The 22,332-nt window shown below is 42.3% G+C and overlaps 2 protein-coding genes across 7 annotated transcripts in view; both read right to left on the bottom strand.

The window, feature by feature from the left end:
• Positions 1-988: 988 nt before the first annotated feature.
• On the bottom strand, positions 989-15,443 carry UBXN4 (UBX domain protein 4). The gene is made up of 13 exons (XM_063400985.1): positions 15,279-15,443; positions 9,764-9,866; positions 8,910-8,938; positions 7,966-8,084; positions 7,262-7,427; positions 6,704-6,806; positions 5,094-5,148; positions 4,792-4,956; positions 3,886-4,013; positions 3,097-3,199; positions 2,630-2,761; positions 2,163-2,371; positions 989-1,610 (listed from the first exon to the last, which is right to left on the bottom strand). Exons 1-13 carry the CDS (start codon positions 15,355-15,357, stop codon positions 1,472-1,474), a joined length of 1,530 nt encoding a protein of 509 aa, XP_063257055.1. The 5' UTR covers positions 15,358-15,443; the 3' UTR covers positions 989-1,471.
• Positions 15,444-19,805: 4,362 nt separating this feature from the next.
• Positions 19,806-22,332, bottom strand: part of R3HDM1 (R3H domain containing 1) — a 77,823-nt gene continuing 75,296 nt past the window's right edge. For all 6 annotated transcript variants that reach the window (XM_063400969.1, XM_063400970.1, XM_063400974.1 and 3 more), the window contains one exon: positions 19,806-21,744. In XM_063400969.1, the coding sequence (XP_063257039.1) occupies positions 21,392-21,744 (353 nt within the window). In that variant the 3' untranslated portion in view covers positions 19,806-21,391. The remainder of the gene's footprint in view (positions 21,745-22,332) is intronic.

The following is a 22,332-nucleotide window of genomic DNA, read 5'->3' as shown; positions in this document are numbered from 1 at the left end:
TGGAGTACAATGAAAAGCAACCAGTGTTGGTGTGGGGGTTTGGGAATGAGAATACTCACCTGTACTATCAGGAACTGCACTGTCAGCCTTAGCTGTGCCTTTACTCTGAGCTAGAACTGCATCACTCCCTGCCAGAGAATTGAACACTGCAGTTCACAGCCTGGTGGAGGCAGGAGCAGCAGCTCCCCCAGGCTCTGCACTCACCCTTTCTCCTGTTTTCCCGTGCAGTGACACCCACAGCCCCCACTCCAGGAGCAGAGGACAGCGTGCGCTTTCTGGGATTGGATTTGGCATCCCAAGATGCAGAAATAGCGCTCTACGTGCTCTTTGCTCTTTCTGCAGTTGGAGCACTGGGCCTGGCTCTTTTTGCATACAAATACAGAAAATTGTCCAAAAGATCCCACAAACAATCACACATGGAACTCAGTAGTAAAATGTAGTATTTCCACCTCATCAGATGTTTGTTTGGTTTTTCTTAAAAAAAAAAAGTCTATACCACCAGGAAAAGAAACCAGTGCTTGCAGTATTGCAGCTTCCTGTCTTGCCTCAGAGGTGGCTCCCCAGGATTTTATTGTTTGCTTTCCAGTTTAAAAAGGGGGAGGAAAATTATTTTTCTGTGTGAACTTCTCTTTTGTCCAAGGGCATTACTGATTTTTTAGACTGAAGTAAAATTACTTGTTCCTATCTGCATATAAGGATTCTGAACATCAGCTGTCCTTGCTTCATCAACAGTTCTGCAAACCCTCCTGGAAGTTCTCCTGCTTCATAGAATTTTAAGACAAATTTAGTGTCTCTCCAGGTGAAAACTGTTACACTGCAGCTACTGTACAGATCGTATTTTCATCCCTCTTTTCCTTTATTTCATGTACAGTAAGGTCATTTAAACTGGAACAAAATGTTTGTCTGCTGTATTTTAAATTTCAATGCATGACCCTGCTTGCTTCCTTGTGATACCTGAACATCAGAAGAACTTCAAAAGACAGTCATGTTTTCTGGAAAATAGTTTATTGAATGCTTAGGGAATTAAAAACTACAAGGTTTTGCTTGCAGTTGCAAAGAAGCAAGAAAAAAGTTAAACATAAATTAGTTACCTGATTTGCTACGTATAGTGCTTCTGAAATCCTCATTTCAATCAGTCATTGCCTACCATGACCTTTATATTATTATACCTGGCCCTTAAATTTATGTAGCAGAATATTTATAGATTAAAAAGTGCCTTTCTATGGCATAGGGCAATATTTATGAAAGCTGATGGAGATTTTCAGTCTTTTTACTAGGTTTCACCTACACCCACTTGATTTTTCTGACATAGGTGACTTTATTCCATAATCCACCGCAGGAATAAGAATTAAGTAATTCAGTCAGTGTAAAATAAGCCCCACTTGTCCAGAAGCTTTAGTTGACTTAGATCAAATAAGAGAAGGAAAAAAAAAAAGAAAAGCAGCCAGATAGTAACTGCAGTTACTCAGAACTACATTTGTTGTGTAGAATTTCCATTCCAAGTATTGTTTTCATCTTCTCCATCATCTTGAGTCCTCAGTCTATATATTTTGCCTTCTTTTTTGAAGTCTTCCCCCCGCTTTTCCACTACTCGTTTCCTGACTGCTTGCCTAGGGCACAAAGAACAGTGAGGTCTGACAGTTTCCTCAGTAATAATTACACAAGAGAAGCAGCAAATGCAATAAACACACATCATCCATCCTTCTCTTATCCTCAATAATAGTTTTCTTCAGCCCTTTGCTTCCTTGGGAAGCAGTACCCAGGTGGAAATTTGTCACTCAGCAGAGTGGCAGACTCTCATTTTCCCTGTCATTGAAGCAAGATGTGGCTTTTTCACCAGAAACAGCCCAGCAGCTCTCCTGGTACATGGAGATCTCATTCTCTGGGCAATACAAAACCTGTCAGAACCACACTTCACCTGCTTCTGTGTCTTGAACAACCATCCCATAACAGTTTGATATCTCACTTTTAACATTTTTACCTTCCAAACAGTCAGCTGAAGTGAAGCTCACCTTTGTAGTTACAGCTGAATTCCCTGCTCATAAATGACTGCAAGACAATGCTTTTTGTACTGTGTAATTGGAAGCTCAGTTCCCCACTACCAGATTAGAGCAATTGCAGCAAGAAGCTTGAGAACAGCAGCTTTAAACACTGTGCCTTACCTGCTCTGCTCGAGGCTGCCCGATGCTGAGGGAGCTGGCTGCTCCTGCTGATGGGCTGATCTCACAGAGGGCTGGGAGGGCGGTGGGCTCGTAAACAGAAAGTTGCTAATGAATCTCCAAACTGCTAAGAGGGGGTAAAGGATTGTGCCCAAGAACTTCCACAGATCGCTGCCTGAAGCCTGAACAACAGCAGTCGCAGGTCTTCCTGCCTGTCAGGAACACACCAAGCAAACCTGTCAGGTATTGAAGTCCTGCTCTTGTTTAGACAAGTATCTATGCCATCATTTATGTGCTCCAGAAAAACTTATCCCAATCAGTCCTGACAAAAACTAGAGTAATTTTGCAATCTGTTTAGACAAAGAAAATCCCCACATTCAAGCCAAATGCTGTCATGGCTGACTAACAGCAAATATCCAGTTACTGTACTGCTGTTTGAAGAATTAAACACACCAAAACCCAACACCTACCGGAAGCAACACTACCGAAGCACTGGGTGCTAACTCAAGTTCCAGTAACTTCTTTCCATAATCTTCTTTGGTAAACTCCCTCCTGGGAAACATTGTCGCCAGTGAAAAATTACCATAAGTGTTACCAACCGTCTGTGAAGCACAGAAAGAAAACATTTCATGTATTACTGTTCATTTTCAAACAACTGCAGCTTTGCCAGCTGAGCATACCTTAACAAGAGTTCTGTATCAAACTAGCAATCATCCTCAGAGCAGGATATGAAATATCTTCATTTTTCTTTATCTCTTACTAATGACACACTACAGCAATCCAAGGGCAGTTGGTGGCACTGGAGAAGGCTGCTACCAAAAGTCCCTTCCAATACCCAACAAGGAAAGGAGCTGATGACAACTCCACAGCCATCAATAACTGCTTGATGCTCACCAAATCATAATCAGCACTCAGCTGAGAAACAAAATGCACTTACCTGTGCAGCAAACTGCCTGGCTTCTTCTAGCCGTGCTTCAGATGGGAACTGGTTAGTGAAGGAAGATCCATCGGGGAGGCGGAACTGGATCCTGGCTATTGCACTGCGGGACAGGCGTTGGGGTCAGGAGGACAAGAACACTCACAGACAAAGGCTCCTGGGCCTTTAGCTTGGTGGTATTGAAATGTGTGCCCAGGGCAGGGCAGGTGGCTTGTAAGACTGAATTCACAGTGGAAAACACCTGCTGATCTCTCACAATGCATCTCTTCCCTAACTCCATATGAGGTCCCTACAGGTTCAGATAATTCTTAAACCAGCCGTGCTGGGCAAAGCAGGATCCAGCTGTGACAAAGGCAGCTGATGGCCCCAGCCCAGCCTTCCTGAATCCAGGCTATCCACACACAGCCCCTGGGTCTGCACCCAGCTCCCCAGCAGTGCTGACATCATCGAGTCATTCTGCCAGGCATAATTGCATTTTCACCTTATCTAGTACCCCACCAAGCTCCATGATACTGGTATTTAAATCAAAGCTCAGACACAAAAAGCTCTTATCTAACTAAAATAACACACCAGAAAAGCTGGTTACTGTTTCATGATCACAAATGTCAAAAGGATGAAAGCTATCAAAGAACATCATGTTCATGTAAATAGCTACTTTTAATGTCACTATTTAAACAGCTTGACACTGCAACATGTTGTCAAGAGATGAGGAAATATATTAACTCCCTTAAAAAAGTTTCTTTGCCCCTCTCCCCCAAAATACACATTTCTGTCTCCACTGCATCTCACCTTCGCTCCCTTTGAGCTGCCTCTTTTCTGGCCTCTATTTCAGCCTGTTTAGCCTGAAGAGCTGCAGCTTTTGCAGCTTCTGCTTCTTCCTTCGATTTCGCAAAGCGAGCTGCCCTCTCAGCACGATCCTGTGGAGGGATCAAGGAGAAATCTTAATTGTTAACATAACTTGTTGCTTGACATTCATTAAAACAGAGAGCTATGATCTATACTCATGACCAACTGCACAAACAAACATACATACAAACAGACCATATGGAGAAAAGAGTGAAACTGCAAAGAATTATTCACTGCCAAACTGCACAATCTCGTGCCATTAGCCAAGATGACACTGCTCACTGAGTCACTTCCCACAACCAGTGGTTAACAGATGATCTTCCCATGCAAGCTCAACACTCCAGGGAAGATAAAGGCAAAAACCTTATGGCAAGTTACAGACTGCAATTCTAAGTGTTCTATACCAAAACCCAATAATGAGGAAGAATTTCAGTTGTTATCAACTGTTTATATGCATGTATGCACACACATATATACTAACTTAGAGAATAATCCTCCTCACCATTTTGAGAGCAGTGTTCTTGTGTATGTTCTACAATTAAATACTCCCCGTGCTTTTCTTTTAGTACCATGCCTAAAATGCAATTATTTTTATGTTTATATGATAATTCTCCACTAGGCTCAAGCAGTATGACAGAAATGTTAGTTCAGATAGAAAATAATTGTGAAGATGAAGTTTCATTTTATACAACCCCGAACACAAAAATCATTACCGTCTATACAAGGCCAGATAATTCCAAATAGAAAAATGAACAATCTTTCAAACCTTCATCAAATGAGAAAATTTATCATTTTAGTACACTGTGAGACACAGAAGCAGCAAGCTCTCTTCCAGAAGACAAAATTTACCATTGCAATCTGTTGCCTTATGCGCTCTCTAGCAGCCTTCTCTTCTGCCTTTTCTCTGTTCCTTTCTTCTAACATGCGTTTGGTCAATTCTTCTTCCTGTCGTCTTTTGTACTCCAACATTTCTTTACCAGTTTTCCTTCTTTCAATTTCTTTCTTAATTTCTTTCTGAATAGAAGGATATAAAAGTTGGACCTCAAAATTGCCTTGGACAAGAGAAAAGACTGAAGTATGTTTGTTTAAGAAGGCATTAAACATTTATTCAAATAAAAAAACCTGCAAGGATTTTTACATTTTTGTGTTACCTGTTCTTCTTCTTTCCTTCTCTCCTCTCTTCTTTCTTCCAGCCTTTTTGTTAACCTAAATTTAAGAACAAAGTGAAAAGTCTTATCACTGTAGTATTTTCCAATGTTAATGAAGCATTTGCACACCCAGGAGAACACATGAAAACGAGCTGTGTCACAGTGCTAATACCTCGAGTACAGCAGTGATTCACACCCATGCGGGTGCACCATCCATGCAAAGGGCGGTGCTGATTTCACCACCTCCTTTCTCACTCTTAGAGTTTTCTAACAAATTCCTTTTGTCCTTTTTCCACTCATTAAATGAAGAATCCTACATATTCTTACTGTTGAACCAACCCACAAAGACGTACAATAAGCAAACACTATTTATGATCTGTGTCTCTTATGATCTCTGATCTCTCTCTAAATCTCAATCTCTTTTTAGCTATTTAAGCCATCTGGTTTCTTCTGCACATCACCTCCTAAAAGGGAACACAAGTAATACATATCCCTGACATGGATGCACATGCATCTGTCTCAGCTATCCAGAAAAATGCCTCAGAATAAAGATTGACTTAAAAGAACAAAGTAAATTTCTCAGTACAGACTGACAATAAAATCTCAACATGTTTGAAATCTAGGGAAAGGGCAGGCATGACCCAGCATGAAAAGTCATATGATCAGAAAAATGTATGGCAGTTATTTTCTTCAAAAGAGAGTGGTAATTACCAAAGAGCTTAGCCTCTTTCTCCCCCTCACAAAAAATGCTGTAGATAAATTATGCCAGACTGGTATGTAAGATTAATGCAAGATTAATGAATTTTTTAAAAAGGAACATTGATAATTATATTAAAATATTGACTGCACTGTCTTATCAGTGGTAAGTAAAAAATAACTCTTGTCCAATAACTTTGGAAGAACACTGAAATAAGCATGAAAAAGATTTAAAATATATTTTAGCATTATAAATACTCCCATTTGCTAAACACATCATGGTTTTTAGACAGGATATTTCAAATAGTATCAATTTTACTAAAAACAAGTTTATAAACAATATCCCATATTTAAAAACAATGAATAATGAATTAATCATGTTTTGAACCAGGAGTTTCTGATCCCCATACTTCAGAAAACCAAACTCCACTCATTACTGTTCACTGATCAAAGCATGAGTCTCAGAATTGGATTCCACTGACTTTTTCAACATCCCTAAACTACAAACAATCATCAAATCAACAAGAAGAAATAAGATGACATCTCTATACAAAAGCTGGGTTGGCATTGTATTACACCAGTTTCCAGTGCTTTGAGTTCAATGTTTTAATTCGTTCAAGAACTTGCAGCAAACATCTCTATTGAAGTTTTATCAAAGGTGAACACTGACAATTTTCCAGATTACCTCTTTCTTTCAAAGTACATGAGAATTTATATTAATTAAAAACCTGGGCTGGTATCAGCCCTGCTATTGTCAGACACATGTAATACAAAATAAGACCACAGAAATATCTGCCAGATGACAACAGATTAAGGACCAAAATCTTGTAATTAAACATGTTAAACCAACCGAAAACCCAACAAAACTGCTGAGAAGCAAATGCTGCACATAAAGAAGTCCACAAAAGAAGACTTGCCTTTCTACTTTGAGTGTAAGATCATTCACAGGCTGAGCATCATTTGCTTGCTCATCTGCAGAATTACTTGCTTCCTGGCTGGCTTGACCTGAATTTGCTTCATCTTCAAGGGATTTACAAGAAAGCAGTGCATAAGAAAAAAAGAAAAGATGTATTTCTTATCATAACAATAATTAGGCTCCTTGCTAGCCACAATTTGCAGCAACGAGAATATCTCAAGGAGATACGAGGTTCTGCTACTTAGACTCCCCCCCCCTCAACAATTTGGTTTCAGGTTACTAAGCCAAAAACAAATCTTTAATTGAATCCTTTTTCATGAAGGCATACACAATTTTATTGAGTTATAAACCAGAGATTTCTCACTTATTAAAACTAAGCAGCATGACAAGTTATCCTTCCTTCTAGACCTGCACAAAGCATTCTGGAATGTCCCAAGTTTTCCTCAGTGAGTCTGTTCACTCTATTGCCTTTTATGTACCATCATGTAACAACCTAAGAAAAACCAAAGCAAATGCATTTCCAAAGCAAATGAGGTGGCATTTGTGTCAGGACACTAACCATTACTGGCAGAAGATGCTGTTGTCTCAGGCAAAACAGCCTCAGGAGGGTCACAAACCCCAGCTCTGGATTCTGCACTTTCTGGAGCACCGTCAGACTGAGGGGAGGGGCTGGGAGCAGATGCCTGACTGCCGTTCTCCACAGGCCGCCCTTTCCCTGTGTGCATCTAAGAGATTGGGAAGAGAAATGGAGCCTATGGAAGTTCAAAGAGTTTACACAGGTGAAAAGGTCAAGACTGAATTATTATTGAAGAATCAGCCCTATTGAAAACATTAAATTAGAATTACCACATATTGTTGAGTATGGTACAATCATGCATTTCATTTTTTTTCCTAATTTTAGTCTTGCAATTGAAATCAAAGTGATAAAGCCATCCACACAGATACTTGTGTATAACTTGATAAATCAATATTACTGAACAATATTACAAAGCCACATTATGAGCTGTCATTCCACTTTAGAGTTCTTGACACATTTCTCCAGTACTGTGAGTTTACCCAGAAGATCTAAACCAAACAAAAATTAATGCAGCACTTGTGCACAGTGCTTCCAACCTGTGTAATGAATTCAAGGTTGCAGATTTTACTGTTGGAAGGACAGAACCAGTAACTCACTGGTTCTACTTTCACCAAGCCAAGGGCCAGGGCCATCCCTGTCCTGAGCATTGCCAGCTCCATCTGGAAGATGCAGCCTGTCAGCATTACCTGTTTGACTTTCTGGATTCTGGTAACAAGCTCTTCCACAGAAACGCTGCCAGCAATAACTTCCAAAGGGATCCCATTGTCTCCTATAAAAAAGCTGGATGGGACGCACACGACGGGATCTGCACAGCGACAGTTAAGGGTGGTGGATGAGAGATGTTGAGAGAGGAACATTACAGGGAAAGCAGATGTTCCTCCTACAGCAGCTTCTACACTGCTCTGATCTCCAACTGGTCACCAGCAGCCAGGGCCCAGGGGGGAAGGAAAAAAAAGGTGCTGGCAAACATTCCATGTAATGGGTAAGCATCTCTTCTTTTCTCTGTACTGATTTAGGCCAAAGTATTTTCTCCAGCTTTTCAGGTAAATGATTCTGCTTTGACTTGAGAATGATTTTGTTTTAGTGTCAGACAACATCTTAAGTAGACAGTAATGAAGTCTCCAGAGCATGCAGGAAATCCAAGGTAAGGCAGAGAATCCCCAGCATCACCCAGAATTAATGAACTGTGAGCAGTGACCTCCTTCAGGCAGGCAGGGTTTACCTGAGTTCACACCTGTGCAGGACAGAACCCAGGCCACTGCCTGTTCCTCCTCCTCTGCACCTCTGAGCCCCACTCATCACTGAAAGCATTTTCAGTTTGTTTTCTAATGCTGATTAGTAGGTCCAACAGGTTATTTAGATTACATAAAGCTTTAGATAATTTTCTATTTAGAGAATTACATAGGATTAACATAGAAAAACCCAATTTGCTCACTTCCTCTAATAACTGACAGCTAGTTGAATACACAGATGGTATCTATTAACTACACAGTTTATTGCAGAGTTTTGTGCCAAAATAAGTATTTTCAATAGCACTGCTTGTAAGAATTTGTCTTAAGAAGGGTATTAACTTGTAAAGAGCAATTATCTGTAATCATAATGTAGCATCTACATGGATCTCAAAGGATACAAATTTGAGAAAACTGCAGGCATGCTTCACTGTTTAAAAGAAAAGATTCATTAAGGAGTAGCAATCATTTTGCAACAACTTCAGATTAAGTCTTTCATCATAAAAATAACTGTCCTACAAAACTATTTAAATACTTGAGAGAACACTAAAAGCAAATTTGCATTGCATCTTATCATTAACATTCTGCAAAAGTGTTGACATGGTGACAATCCTTGGTTATCACAGTTGACTACATAAGAATTAGGAAAACAGTGCTAAGAGGCAATTCAGGAAAAAGAAATCCAGTCTATTAAGCGCAAATAATGTAGTAAATCTAATAAAATGTCTGTAGAGCATTTCAAAATAATACCATTTGGGGAAACGTCCGTGCACTTTGTGCACATGGACTGGAACACAAACATAACAAAAATAGCTGAGTAACCTCCCCAGGAACTTAAATGCTTCTCCATTCTATGTGTTACAATGGAGGCACACATATTTTCTCTGGGGCTTTACAGATTTTTATCTTTCTGAATTCATGAAAGGTTTTTAATTCATTATGTAACTTGGCAAACCAAGAACTGCCTCCAGCACTTGCATTTTTAATAGCATTTTTGTGTCTCTTCCAGTTGAGAAAGGGCAACTTCAAGCATTCTATTACTAGTGCTGGAATACTAGTCTGAAATACACAATGAGGATTTTGACATTTTCTTGGGCTCTAGGGACTTCAGGAGTACTGAATTCACTTCTGCTCTGGAACCCTGTATTTACACTATCTCCTAATCAGGGTGAGGGCTTCAGAAGCCTCTTACTCTCATCCATCATCATCATCAATGAAAGATTGTATAAGAGACAGAATTAGAATAGGCTCAAACCTTTTGGTGTCAATTTTAATAGCAACAAAACCATCTGATGCAGCTTCAGTCACCTTCTCGTCTTCCCACCTTGCAGCCATCTCAGTAGATTGTTCATCTTCACCTGCAAGACACAGCACACGGGAGTTAAACCCACCACAAATTGCTGTTTCTGCCCTGATTTTAGCTTTGCTTCAATCCCCTGCAATCACCTTTGTAAAACGCTCTGGGGATTACTTTCAAGTCAGTTCATAATTTTTTAATAATCTGGAGGCAATTCAGCTGGTTCACTTTGATAATATGTCAAAACTATGTTCTGCTTGCCCCTAGTTATAAATTTAATTACATATCAGCTGCTAGTAGGTAAAACTGTATTCTCCACTCCCTGTAAATACATAATTCAGCACATAAGGTTTCACAGTTTGACAGTGTTAAAAAAATCCCCAAACCAAGAAACATTTATTTACAGATTATTTTTAACTTAGTTTTGTATTCCAGTTCCTGACATGAACAGTAACAGTAGGAGGGGAGGAAAAGGTGTGAGGAGCACAGAAGAACAAGAATAATAAACACAGAGGAGCTACTTGGATAAGAGAAACTGAAAAGGTATTCAGGGGCTACATATTCAGAGGTGTTATTTTGATCAGAGGAAATGTATCAATCATACATTTATGTCCCAAAACACCAGTTTAATGAGGGTGTGGGTTAATAAATAGATGCTGATGAATATTAACAATCTTTCAACAAGTACACCGACCTGCAACCATTTCTTTATCTTTAATCTGTATTACTTCCTAGCAGCTTGGAACGGACTGCAGTCTTGATGAGGAATCTGAGTCACAAGTATAGAAGTATAGCAGTCCATTATTCAGTGACAACAACAAACCACTTGTTTGTTTCATCCCATTTGCCGTTCCATGCAGTATTTTTGACTCGTTAAAGATCACCGAGTTCCATGTGGAATCTCCCAGTGAAGTGCTGCTGTCTGGTCACAAGGCCTCTCACAGGGGCACGTAGCAAAATTACAATTTTGGAAAAGTGGTTTTACACCACGTGTCTCAATCCTTCCCTGGAATTACTGGAGTAAATAAGAAACTCTACCTCCATTATTACACCTCAAATCTACCTCTATTATTATTCTTCTGCATAAGCAAGCAAATGTTGAAGCTATTTTACGTGGGAACCCTTCCTCCTGCTTTGAGTGCAGCGTTTCCAAGTGTGGTCAATGCAGCTGTTGTGCCCAGAGCGGCCCGGCCTCCTCTCCTGTTTCCAAGTGCTCGCAGGCAGGCAGCTGCTTCACCACACACTCTTTCAAAAGGACACGTGCTCATCCGATTAGACTACTAAAAATATCTAAATACTTGCCCAACACTAACTTTTCCACACAACCAACTGCTGGAGAAAAAAGAATGTTGAAAGACACAAACAGGGCAGAGGCTGCTCACAGCACAGCCTGAGAGAGGACAGAATGAAAATGCTGATGGCTCACATTTTATAAAGCTCTGTGCCATGATGCACTGATTAATATTGTAACTACCCACTGAACAGCTGCTTGTTCTCATACATCTTTTTGTTTTGATAACCCTTTCACATTTAGGGGTTAGGGATCATTTATTACAGTTTTGTAGTAGTACTTATATCCTGAAATCAAAACTGCCAGGTCACAGGAAAAACAGAAAACTCAAGAGGTCAAGCACAACACAACTTGACATAATTTGTAATTTGGCTAAACACTGAACCAGCACAACAGCCTCAAAATTCTAGATCCCAAAACTCTCAGATTTCTTGTTTCTCAAACAAAACCATCACTTTATTTCACTTAGTGGAATGATCTGTAAACAACTCACAGTCACACTTCCATATCTCTTAAACCTGATCAGGTAAATCTAGGTAGGGAAAACATCAATCCTTTCTCAAGTGATTCACATACTGGACAGGACTTTTTCTGCAATAATTTACTTCCTGTGTGAGGAACTTACTCAAAACAGGTTGTCAGAATATTTTAATTCCCCTTAGCACACAGGAAGTGTTTTCCTTTTAGAAGGAGAGAGAGAAGCCCAGCTGACTTTTCCATGTCCAACATTTCACAACTACTCAGTGAGAAAGGATTGCCATTCTGGAAATGCCAGGAAGCCAGGACATTAAACCACTCACCTCCTCCTCCTCCTCCTCTGCGTCATTTTGCTTATTTAGCTTGAAAAGTGTCTTGATACATCTTGGCTACAAACAACTGGCAAACAGTTTATGTGTGCAAATCACAATTTAAAAAAAATATTAAAATAATAAAATTATGAACAAAGGGAGTTTGTTCTCCCTTTTCTACAAATGTTATTAAAAAGAAACAAACATTTTAATTTAAAGCTTTTTATTGTCAGACACAAACCTCTTCATTTTTTCACTCTGAAAAGCACTTTTTATGAGTGGCCTGGTATTTTCGTGATCAGAACAGGTCTAATCTTTGGAAAGAATAATCTTAAACACCTCAGTCAGAACAGAGGAGGTTTCGTATCAAATGAACTATCAACTTTAGATTAGTGACTCAAAGAATCAAAGGCTTTTTTTAACTCTGTAAGCTACAAAATCATCTACAGAACAGCTAGCAACAAGATACCAGGGATGTTCAGAGACTCCTAACATATCCTGGGTAGGAAAGGATGCACAAGGATCATCGAGTCCCTTGCACTCCTGGCCCTGCACAGGACACCCCAAAAACCCTACCATGTTTCTGAGAGCATCTTCCAAATCCCCCTGAACTCCTCCCTGAGGAGCCTGTCCCATTGCTGAGCACCCTCCGGGGGCAGAACCTTTTCCTGAAATGCAGCCTACACCTCCCCGGACACAACCTCACACCATCCCCTGGGGCAGCCGCCTTGCCAGGCCTGTTCCACCGCCAGGAATGATCTCCCTGTGCAGCAACAGAGGGAAACTGCTGCTGCTGGCAATTACTTGATGCCCCAAAGTAACTCCCCTGTTCCCAAACACAACTCCCTCACCAGAGACCTCTGACATCTCACCTCAATATCTCCCTCCAGTTTCCCAAGGCAGACCCACTTCACCTCGTGCTCTCTGGGGAGAATGGAGCCACTTCCCATGAGTTTAGCGGGATCTTTAATACCCTTACACGTCCCGTCACCAGAATGTGCCACAAAGGTTTTAAACACTGAGCTCAAAAATGCTGGGATTATGGCTGCAAGCAAAAACACTTCAGGAGAAACTGCTCCAACAATGTACACTTACAATGACAAATGCTACCTCATTTTTAAGATAAATAACCACATTATTCCTTGCTTGACTAGAAAATATGGTAGAAGCAGAAAGAATAATCCACTTCTTCATTTTCTAGAGAAGAGAGGGAGAAGAGGGACAGGCAGATGGTGGCAGAAACCAAACACAGATGGACATATCAGAATTTCCTAATTTCTGTCAACTGTACCTAACAGCTCCTCCACAATGGCACCCCAAAATGAGAGTTAACTCACATTTTCAATTCCTCTAATTATTTTTTTCCTTTATTCCCTTTTTTCCCATAGACATTATTGGATGAAGTGTACAGAACCAAACCCTGCTGAAAGCCTGCTCTGCAGGTGTTTTCAATGCCTGTCTCCAGTGGGAAGTGTGGAGTGTAAGAGGCTCAAAGTTACCATCTCTGTGCAGTTTCAAAGGTGTTTCTACCCAAACAACAAACCCAATCTCTGCTAACACAAAACCAGACTATTCTTTCAGCCCTCCACATCCTTTAAACACAGCTGCTTCCACACACAGCGAGGAAGTTCTTGGCCTTTCAACTCCCTTTCCCAGCACTTGTAACAGAACAGTTCCATGATCAGCTCTGCCACGGGTCAGCTGCCCTGATCCCACGGTGCCCAGGCTGGACCAGATGTCAGCAGAACTCTCCAACTCTTCCATTTCGAGATGTGCCTGGCTGATGTCACACTCTGCCTTTTCCAGGGCTCATAAGAACAAACAAAACAAATCCTCACAGCTCACACAATGACAAAACTAGGTTACATCCCTGCAACCATAAATTTACCTCCCCTGTGTATCTACATATTCCTACATCCACCTAGTCGACACCAGCATCTAATAGGCCCCATTTTGTGCACAATTTCTGTTTTATAAAAAATACTGGACATAAGTTACAACATGCATTTCTGAGCCCCTGATATATGTATCAAGTTGAAACTACTCAGAGGCCACCAAAGCCCCTCTGTCACTGCCCTCCTCAGCTGGGCAGGGGAGAGAATGTAATGGAAGCCTCAAGGGAAGAGATAAGGGCAGGGGGTGATCACTCACCTGTTATCTTCACAGGCAAAAGAGATCTGACTTAGGGAAAAATTTATTTAACTTATTACTGATCAAAAATCAGAGCAGGATCATGGGAAATAAAAACAAATCTCCCCACACTTCCTGCAGTCACTTCTCCACACCTTGTCTCTGCTGCTCCTTCCTCCTCAGGGGTTGGACTTCTCATACTCCTCCAGCATAGGGTTCCTCCCAAATTCTGCAATGTGACTCTTTCCCAAGGGCTGTGGTTCTTCATGAACTAACTCCTCCACCCCTTCCCTTACTCCAACACCAACACAGCCCATTTTGTGGGCTGACAAGACCTTGATTTCTATCAGTATGTTTGCTATCCAGCAGAAAATGCTGTTCTTCAAGTACACAGAGATGTGTACTTAAATTCCTCAGCAAAGGAATTTAATTGCACTGTTCTGTTCACATCCCCTTTGGAAGTGAACTTCTTGAAGCCACGTGAGTCCCACAGTTCAATAGTTCTTAAGAGAACAACACTAAGTTGTTACATGAGGCACCTGAAAAACTTCAAGCCACGAGCACTTAAGGCAACAGTAAGATCTTAGGAAACAACCCACAGAGATATGCAAAACCGCAAAAATAAGTTAAAGAGCTTGTCTAATCACAGAATATCACAGTTTCAATCGTGTTGGAAAAGACCTCTGAGACCATCGAGTCCAAGCTATGACGAACACCACTTTGTCAACCAGACCATGGCACTGAGAGCCACATCCAGCCTTTCCTTAAACACTCCCAGGGACCTCACCACCTCCCCGGGCAGCCCGTTCCAATGGCTAATCACCCTTCTGGGAAGAAATTCCTCCCAATGTCCAACCTAAACCTCCCCTGGCGCAGCTCGACTGTTCTCTTTCCCATCTTTTTTTTTTTTCCTAGAAAAAGGCAGCGTACACAAGACGATGGGAATTTCTACAGGTTCCAGTTACAGCGTTATGAAACACGCACTGTCGGTACGAGGAAAGGAAGCAAAACACAGCAACCAGCCCGGAGAGCTGCACCGGCGAGAAGCCCGTGCAGAAGAGCAGAGCGGACGGGAAGGCGACACATTGGACGGGCAATTCCGCTCCCCAGGGCGGGCGGGTGGGGGCCGGACACCGACACGGCGGGCTGGGGCTGACACAGCACAAATCCCGCTCGGCGGGAGGGGCGGCGGGCGGGACACAGCTGGGAAGGCGCTGCTGGGCCCTGCCGGGGGGCCGGCGGGCGGCCCCGGGACGTACCGTACCTGCCACGAACACGACGAAGACGGAGCTGCGCTCCTTGGCGGCGGCGATGGCGGCGGGGACGGAGCCGCCGAACCACATCGTGGCACCGCCGGGACCCGCCGCCCTCAGCGACACCCGCACCGCGCCTGCGCCACCGCCGCGCCAACCGCCCCCCGCGCGCCTGCGCGCGCTGCCCGGCGCCGCCGCCCCCTGATTGGCGGCCAAAGCGGCGCGCGCCCCGCCCGCCGCCCCCTCCCCGATCGCGCGCGGGGGGCGGTGCCGGGCCCCTTCCCCTCAGACCGGCGCCATCTTGGCGCTTTAGCGAGGCGCCCGGGTTTTACCGCAGCGGGGCGTCGCTCGGTGCGCTCTCCCGCTGGGAAACGGGCTCGGGGCGTCAGGAGAGGCGGCGGGAGCTGCCCGTGTTTAGCCTGGGGAAGAGAAGCTGAGGGAAAATCTCGTTTATACAAGTCCTGTGAGGAGCGGCTGAGGGGCGTCTCAGCCTGGCGAAAAGGAGGCTCAGGGGACCTTACCGCGCTCTACAGCTCCATGACGAGGGAGTGGAGCCAGGTGTGATTCGGGCTTTTCCCCCGACAGAACGATAGATACAGGCTTAGGCTGCAGCAGGGCAGCTTTAGATAGGACATCAGGAAAAATCTCTTCACAGAAAGGATGGCTAGATATTGGAACAGCCTGCCCAGGGAGGTGGTGGAGTCACCGTTCCTCTCGGTCTTCAAAGAAAAACTGGATGTGGCACTCAGAACACATCTATCTAGATTAAAATGGAAATTATCTTTATTAGGCAATTCCTTTTTTAAATTGCACTGTTGCTTCACCCTAAATCAACAGTTAATTAACGAATCCAAGTTTTCAGTTTAAGCCAGTAAAAAGTCAACAAATTTGAACAACTGTGGAGGCAAGGTCTGGTGTATTTCTCAGATTGTATCATTCAGTATGGCAGACTATCAGAGCACACTTAATAATGATATTTCTTAGTAACTACACTGGAAAACCAAAGAAGGGTGAAGCTAATTAACCCCACAACTAGGGCAAAAGTTAGGCTATTAGAATAAAGCAGAATGCCAGTGTCTCCCTCTCAAGTTCAAACTGAGGTCACTGTAATTCAAGTATGATGTGCACTATTGCTTGTAAATATTCTTTTTCAACCGTCCAGTAATTTTGGGAGATCAGGTGTTGGTGTTGAAGTCGGTCCATAGCCCAGCCCGTGTGGAGCCTGTCTTCCACCTCTGCTCACCTGTGTCTGAAACATTCCACTGCTGTCAGCACCGTGGATCGTCATCAGTCCCCAGCTGACTGGGACACAGGAGCAGAATTAAGAATAAACCTCACTGTTAAGCGTTATCCACAGCAACACAGTTTATTTTTATAACTTATTGCGGTTTTAAAAGCATACAACTGCCAGCGACACACAGGTTGTCCTCTACAGCTCTTTGGTTTACAGCACCAGGCTCATCTGACATTCTGGTTTTTCTTCCCATTACACCTGCATGCACCCCATATAACAACTCAGTGCATGAGCTTCACCAGTGAGACTGGAAAATGAAATAGCAGCAAGCACTGGAGTGTTTGTGTCCTGGACCAAATTTTAATGCTTGATCATGTCTTCAGCAAGATCCACTTTCAACCCGACAAATTTTGACCAACGTCATGAAACATCGAGCAGGTGCAAGCAGGATAAAAAATAAACCTTGCAGAGAGGGCTGCTGAACTGAGTCAGGACCAAACTCTGGCCCTGTAAGTCAAGGACGCAAGGCAGACACTGATGTAAGAGGAGGCTCATGCACCTTGTGGTAAGAACATAAATGCACACATTTTCAAATAATCCAAGGGGCAACATAATTTATACCAAAGGTTTTGGATGTGAATGGTGACTTTGGTCTTAGGTTCCAAAATAAGATAACTTACAGGGACTTAATTTTCAGAATGTTCTGGAAATCAGGCCCTTTGAAGGGTTCTGGTCCACACCCAAGAAATGAAGCTTCCAAAATGAAGTCACATTAACATTGTGGACTTGAATCTTACACTTACATCAACAGCCAAAAATACTCAAAACGTTTTGATTGTGGAGTAGGACATTGAAAAGAGGCAGTGCATCAACCTTCATGAAAACCAAGCTGTAGAAACATTGAAGGGATTGGAATAATTCCTTTCATAGTTAGAAATATATAAAAATTCCAGTTACAGTCATTTTTCATAACCTCTAACTTTAAAGCGTTTTGGTCAATTTTCTCCAAAGCTTCACCTAAACGTTCTTTGCTTCAGGGCTAAATACAGGAATTTGAAGCCTGCACCAGTTTCATGTGAAAAAAATTATATCATGGAGCTAAATAGTATTTATAGAAAGAAAGTTGTAATTTTGACTCCCTCTCAGGCATCCAAGCTAGTACAAGGTTCACTGAAAACAACAAACAAGTCAAGTGTGAAGTTGTAAGGCACAAATGAATGTCATAAGATGAGAGTGTAAGTATTGATTCCACCTCCAGAGGGAAGTGGCTTGCAAAAAGATAGAAAATAGGTGAGGAGTTCACCCTGTGAAAGGCATGTTGTGTACCTGAGTACCTTATTGGATTCATTGAGCTGCACAGTTCTTGTGGTGCTTTGATAAACCCCCTCTGCAAACAGCTGCCCTGCACCACCCAGAGCCACAAAATCCTGTGTCCTACAAATGGCTAGGTGCAAGTGGAGAGACCTCAGCACAACAGCCTGGGTACACCACAACACAGGGCTTCTTTCTTCAGACACTCTGCTCCTTTTCATGTCATTTCTCTAAGCATATGTGAGTGAAAACAAAATATTTCACACTAGAACAGGTCACATTTGTTCAAGGGGGATGTCAGGGAAGATGCAGAGATGCTGTTCCCAGCCTTACCAAAGCACACCAGCCTGGCAGACGTGTGGGCTGCGAGGATGGTGTGGGGTGTGCTGGAACGATCCGCCCAATCCCAGCATCACACCCACGTGGTTTGGGGAGTCCTCAATGTATAGGACTTAAATTTATTAAGTATTAATTATCTTTTTGACTGTAATATCAGAAATTATACGAAGTGTTCACAGTTCAGGAGTTTTACAATGTGTGTTAATTCAGAATTAAAATCAAGAAATAGTAGCTTTTGGTGCAGTAGGTAATGGCCACATTTGTTCAGCTTTTCTGTTTATTCTTCCAGTGCTTTTCCTTAGTTCTAAAACTTAGGACATGCTCTCAGTGAAACAAAACAAAATATTATATTGCTGCAATGAAGTCCCCACTTAATTCCTTCTGCCACTATTTGCTTTCAAAATAGCTTAAATGGGAAATGAGAGGAAGCTGAAATACACTGGGGTACTTAAAGATTTGTTGAGAACATAAGAATGCATTTCACATGCATCTATTTCATGCACAAAGTGCTTTTATTTGCCTTCTAGAGTGTGATCCAAATCCGTGGAACAAATGCTGTGCCAGGGGTTTTGCACACAGTGCCTGGGCTTTGTGGTTTAAGGAACCAGAAGGGGCAGAAGGGTAGACAGGCCAGGAAGGGATAAACTGTCTTGGTTAGATGAGTTTGCATCCTGTTTGCTTACTAGAGAAAGTATGAAATAGCACAAACCCAGGAATAAACACAACTGAACTGGAAATATTTTAATACTTTGCCCACTGTAGACATCAGATGCCTCTGACAGAGCCAAAGTCCTGTGAGTTGTACCTGTGTGGCTCCTATCGGCACATCCAGATAAAAAACTAACTGTCCCTGTTTAACACAGAATAAAACATACTCAAATGATGGCACACCTGTAGTAACTGGAAAGGATCCGTTTCTGAATTAGAATACAACTGGCTTATTACGTTTTAATTTTTTCTTCTAGTGCAACTTGCATTCAAGGTTACAACTTCCTTGATAAAAAGTGCCTTGTTCCTAACCAGTGTAGCTCTCCCTTCCCATTGTCTGGGCTGCACTCTCCATGCTTACCTCATATTACCTTTTCTTCTGTGTTTATGATGAGGGCAGTTTATGAAATGCAGCAAGACATGCAGCATTCTTTGGAGAGGGTTTCATTTGATGCAAGATTTAGTGCTGGGGTCATTCAGAACAGATGGAAGCTCTCAGCCACTGCAAGAGTCTTGCAGTGGAATGAGTTAGTGACGGGAGGCAGCAGCCTCGCTGGGCTGACACCTGTCCCTGCAGCCCTTTAATCCCTTAGCCACTTGTACAGGATTAAAGCACAAATGAGCACGGCAATCAGCAAGAGGCAGAGCCAATGCAGGCAGCAGTGGCAGTGTCTGTGCTCTCCAGAGGAGGGTCACTGATAAACTGGGGCTTTGACTGACTTTAGCCTTGGGTGCACTGAGCTGCAGCAGTCTAGTGCGAGGAGCAGAGAGAAATACATCCCCAGTCAAGCACAACCTGAATGGCAACTACCATCCTTCTACACTGGAATGAGGAGATTTGTCTTTGATCTGGGGACTGGAACTGAACATCCTCCTTTTGTTTTAGGGGAGCATCTAGGTTTACCTTTAGTAAATACCTGTTGCTATAGCATTTCACAGAATCAAGTCCCATAAAAAATACTTTATTAGGCCACATTATTCCCAGACAGGTCAGTTTTCTAAGTTTTCCTCTAAGTACCTCATCACTGTTTGGGTGTTCAGGGATAGAATAATTTGTATTAACAACGAAAATTAAAACTGGTTTAGGCACCTTAATTCTTCACCTTTTCCCCCTGTAAAATGTTTTTACACACAAACTTTGAGTTTCCTCTTTCAGAAGTCACAAATGCACAAAATGATAGCCTCATGAAGTGACCAAGTAGTTGCTTGTCCACACAGCAGATCAGTTCCTGAGATAAAAAACAGGAGCAGTCCCTTACAGCATCTGATTAATTTCTCTTTTTTACTCATACAGAGAAACATTTAAATATTATGAAGGACTGGATAACATAAATGCCAGAAGAGGAACAGCAGGTGGTTTTTCAAGAGGTTCTAATATTTTAGGTGGGTTTAAGTTCTTTTCTCACATTTGAAAGAATCCCAGCCATTAATGTGAGTTCATCCAGGTTTCAGAGGACTCCTAGAAGCTTAAACAAGTGCACAGAAAAAGCTTGTGTTTGTAAACATTTATTCTTTTGAACTGAAAAAGGCTTGCATCAGCACACATTGTACAGACTTGCAAATTACACAAGTTGAAAAAGTTTTGTTTCATTTATGTGCAATGAATCTTTAATGTCCAGTGAGCATCTGCAAATGATGAAAACTTAAACCATTAAAAAGGTTTCCAGCACTTATCAAACACAATCATCTTAGCGTGAAAAGGAAGAGAAAGAGACCCAGACTGGTGGGAACACAATTAAAGTGCAAATACTTTGATGTTTGTATGAAGATACATAAAGTTTCTTCACACTTCTGTTAAAAAGAAATATTAAAATGTGATTCAGTGAACATTCTTTGTAACCTATTCATAATCCCCTTCTAGTAATTATTAAACTTGCTGGATCAGAAGCAAATTCTTCAAGGGTACAAACTTTTTTTTGACATTGTTTGAATGTATTGCTAAACACAAGGACCACCTACGGAGTTAGTTACTAAAATGACATTCTTTTTTTCTTAGAAAAAAAGAGGAAAAAAGAAAAAAGAAAAAACACACGAGGGACAAAGAACAGGTTAACTTGAAGATCTCAGGTAGTTTGCTAGAATGAATATAATTCCTTAGAATGGTTCTCTTTTCCCCTCCACCAATCCTCAGGTTCCCGCCTTGGAATGGACAGCTGTGTGCTGGCTGTGAAAAGGGACTATAAAATACAAATCTGCATATGGATTTTTATGAACATCTGCTGTACAATAGAACTTTGGATCTGATACAAGATTTCAAAAATATAAAACAGAACTACTATAAAAGTAGGGGGCATTTCAGCAGCATTCCTTACAGAAAGCTGCCTGTCGCAAAGATGATTCCTTGCATGAACTCTGCAAATTTTTTTCTTCATCTTGCTGGATTCACTGGGTTATTTATTCTTCAATGGCAAATGTCAGGTGACAAAACATCCCAGGAGTCTCTGTGGCGAGAACAGAAAGCCCATGACGTCAAACCAGTCGCGGAGGGAGGACACGGGAGCGGTCCCGGCCGCGTGTCCAGCGGTGCCAGCGCTACTGGGAGCTGGCCCTCTCCAGCACGTGCAGGTCGTAGTGCTTCCTGCTGGTCCTCAGGCGGAACTTGCCCACCGCGGCGCTGCCCTGCCGCTTGAGCGCGCTCTGCGCCGCCGCCATGCTGGGGAAGGTGGCCAGCACCGTGTAGGTGGAGGCCAAGTCCCCGGCGCGCGAGGGCTCCGCGCCGCCGTCCCCGCACAGCCGCCGCTGCTGCTGCTGCTGCTGCAGGCACTGCGACTCCCTCAGCCACCGGATCTTGGCGCCCACTTTCAACAGTTCACCAAAGAGCTTCTCTGCTTCCACTCGAGTTATGCCTTCTGGCAGCTCCGTGATTTCTAGAACTTTCCCCACGACTGAAAGAAGAAAAACGATGGATCTAAATTGGTTATTGCACATGATGATACAACACCCTAAATGAAAAATGACTGATTTCATACTTGTATCTTCAGCTGGCTGATACCACATCCACAGGCTCTGCTTTCCTGATATTCTAGAGAGCCTTTGCTCTCACATTTAGCACTGCTTACAAACACAAGTTCGCAAATAAAAGCTGGGAATACAAGGAGGGTCCTCAGAACAAAGAGGTGAAAATAATAAAATCATCAACAGCTCGTTCTGTAGGTTCCAGAACTCACTATTGCATCTCACTGGCCTTGCCTGGTAACACTTCACACATCACCATGCCAAAAAAACGAGTATCCTATCTCAAAAAATTCCTTCCCACTAAATTGTTAGAACAAACTGATTAATCTGTAACTTCCTGTAAAGAGTTGACAGTAGGTAGCAAAAATTCTTTCCAGTAAAGGCATTAGCATAGACGCCATCAGATTTTATTTGGATGACATCTTTACCAGTTCCAACGAGCTAATCTCTAGATCTAGTATGTCTCCCAAATCCATGTATTTATATATATATATTAGAACTGGAAAAACAAAAAAAAC

The sequence above is a fragment of the Prinia subflava genome, chromosome 6 (assembly GCF_021018805.1).
Source record: "Prinia subflava isolate CZ2003 ecotype Zambia chromosome 6, Cam_Psub_1.2, whole genome shotgun sequence".
Taxonomy (NCBI): Eukaryota; Metazoa; Chordata; class Aves; order Passeriformes; family Cisticolidae; genus Prinia; species Prinia subflava.
This window is presented reverse-complemented; position numbering and strand designations above follow the sequence as displayed.

What these genes read in the sequence shown, in the direction of transcription:
- UBXN4 (XM_063400985.1), bottom strand. Translation starts at nt 15,357, where the DNA reads ATGTGGTTCGGCGGCTCCGTCCCCGCCGCCATCGCCGCCGCCAAGGAG. An exon ending in CTTCGTCGTGTTCGTGGCAG is followed by an intron (nt 9,867 to 15,278) that starts GTACGGTACGTC and finishes TGTGTCTTGCAG; the next exon opens with GTGAAGATGAACAATCTACT. An exon ending in CTTCGGTAGTGTTGCTTCCG is followed by an intron (nt 2,372 to 2,629) that starts GTAGGTGTTGGG and finishes TGTTCCTGACAG; the next exon opens with GCAGGAAGACCTGCGACTGC.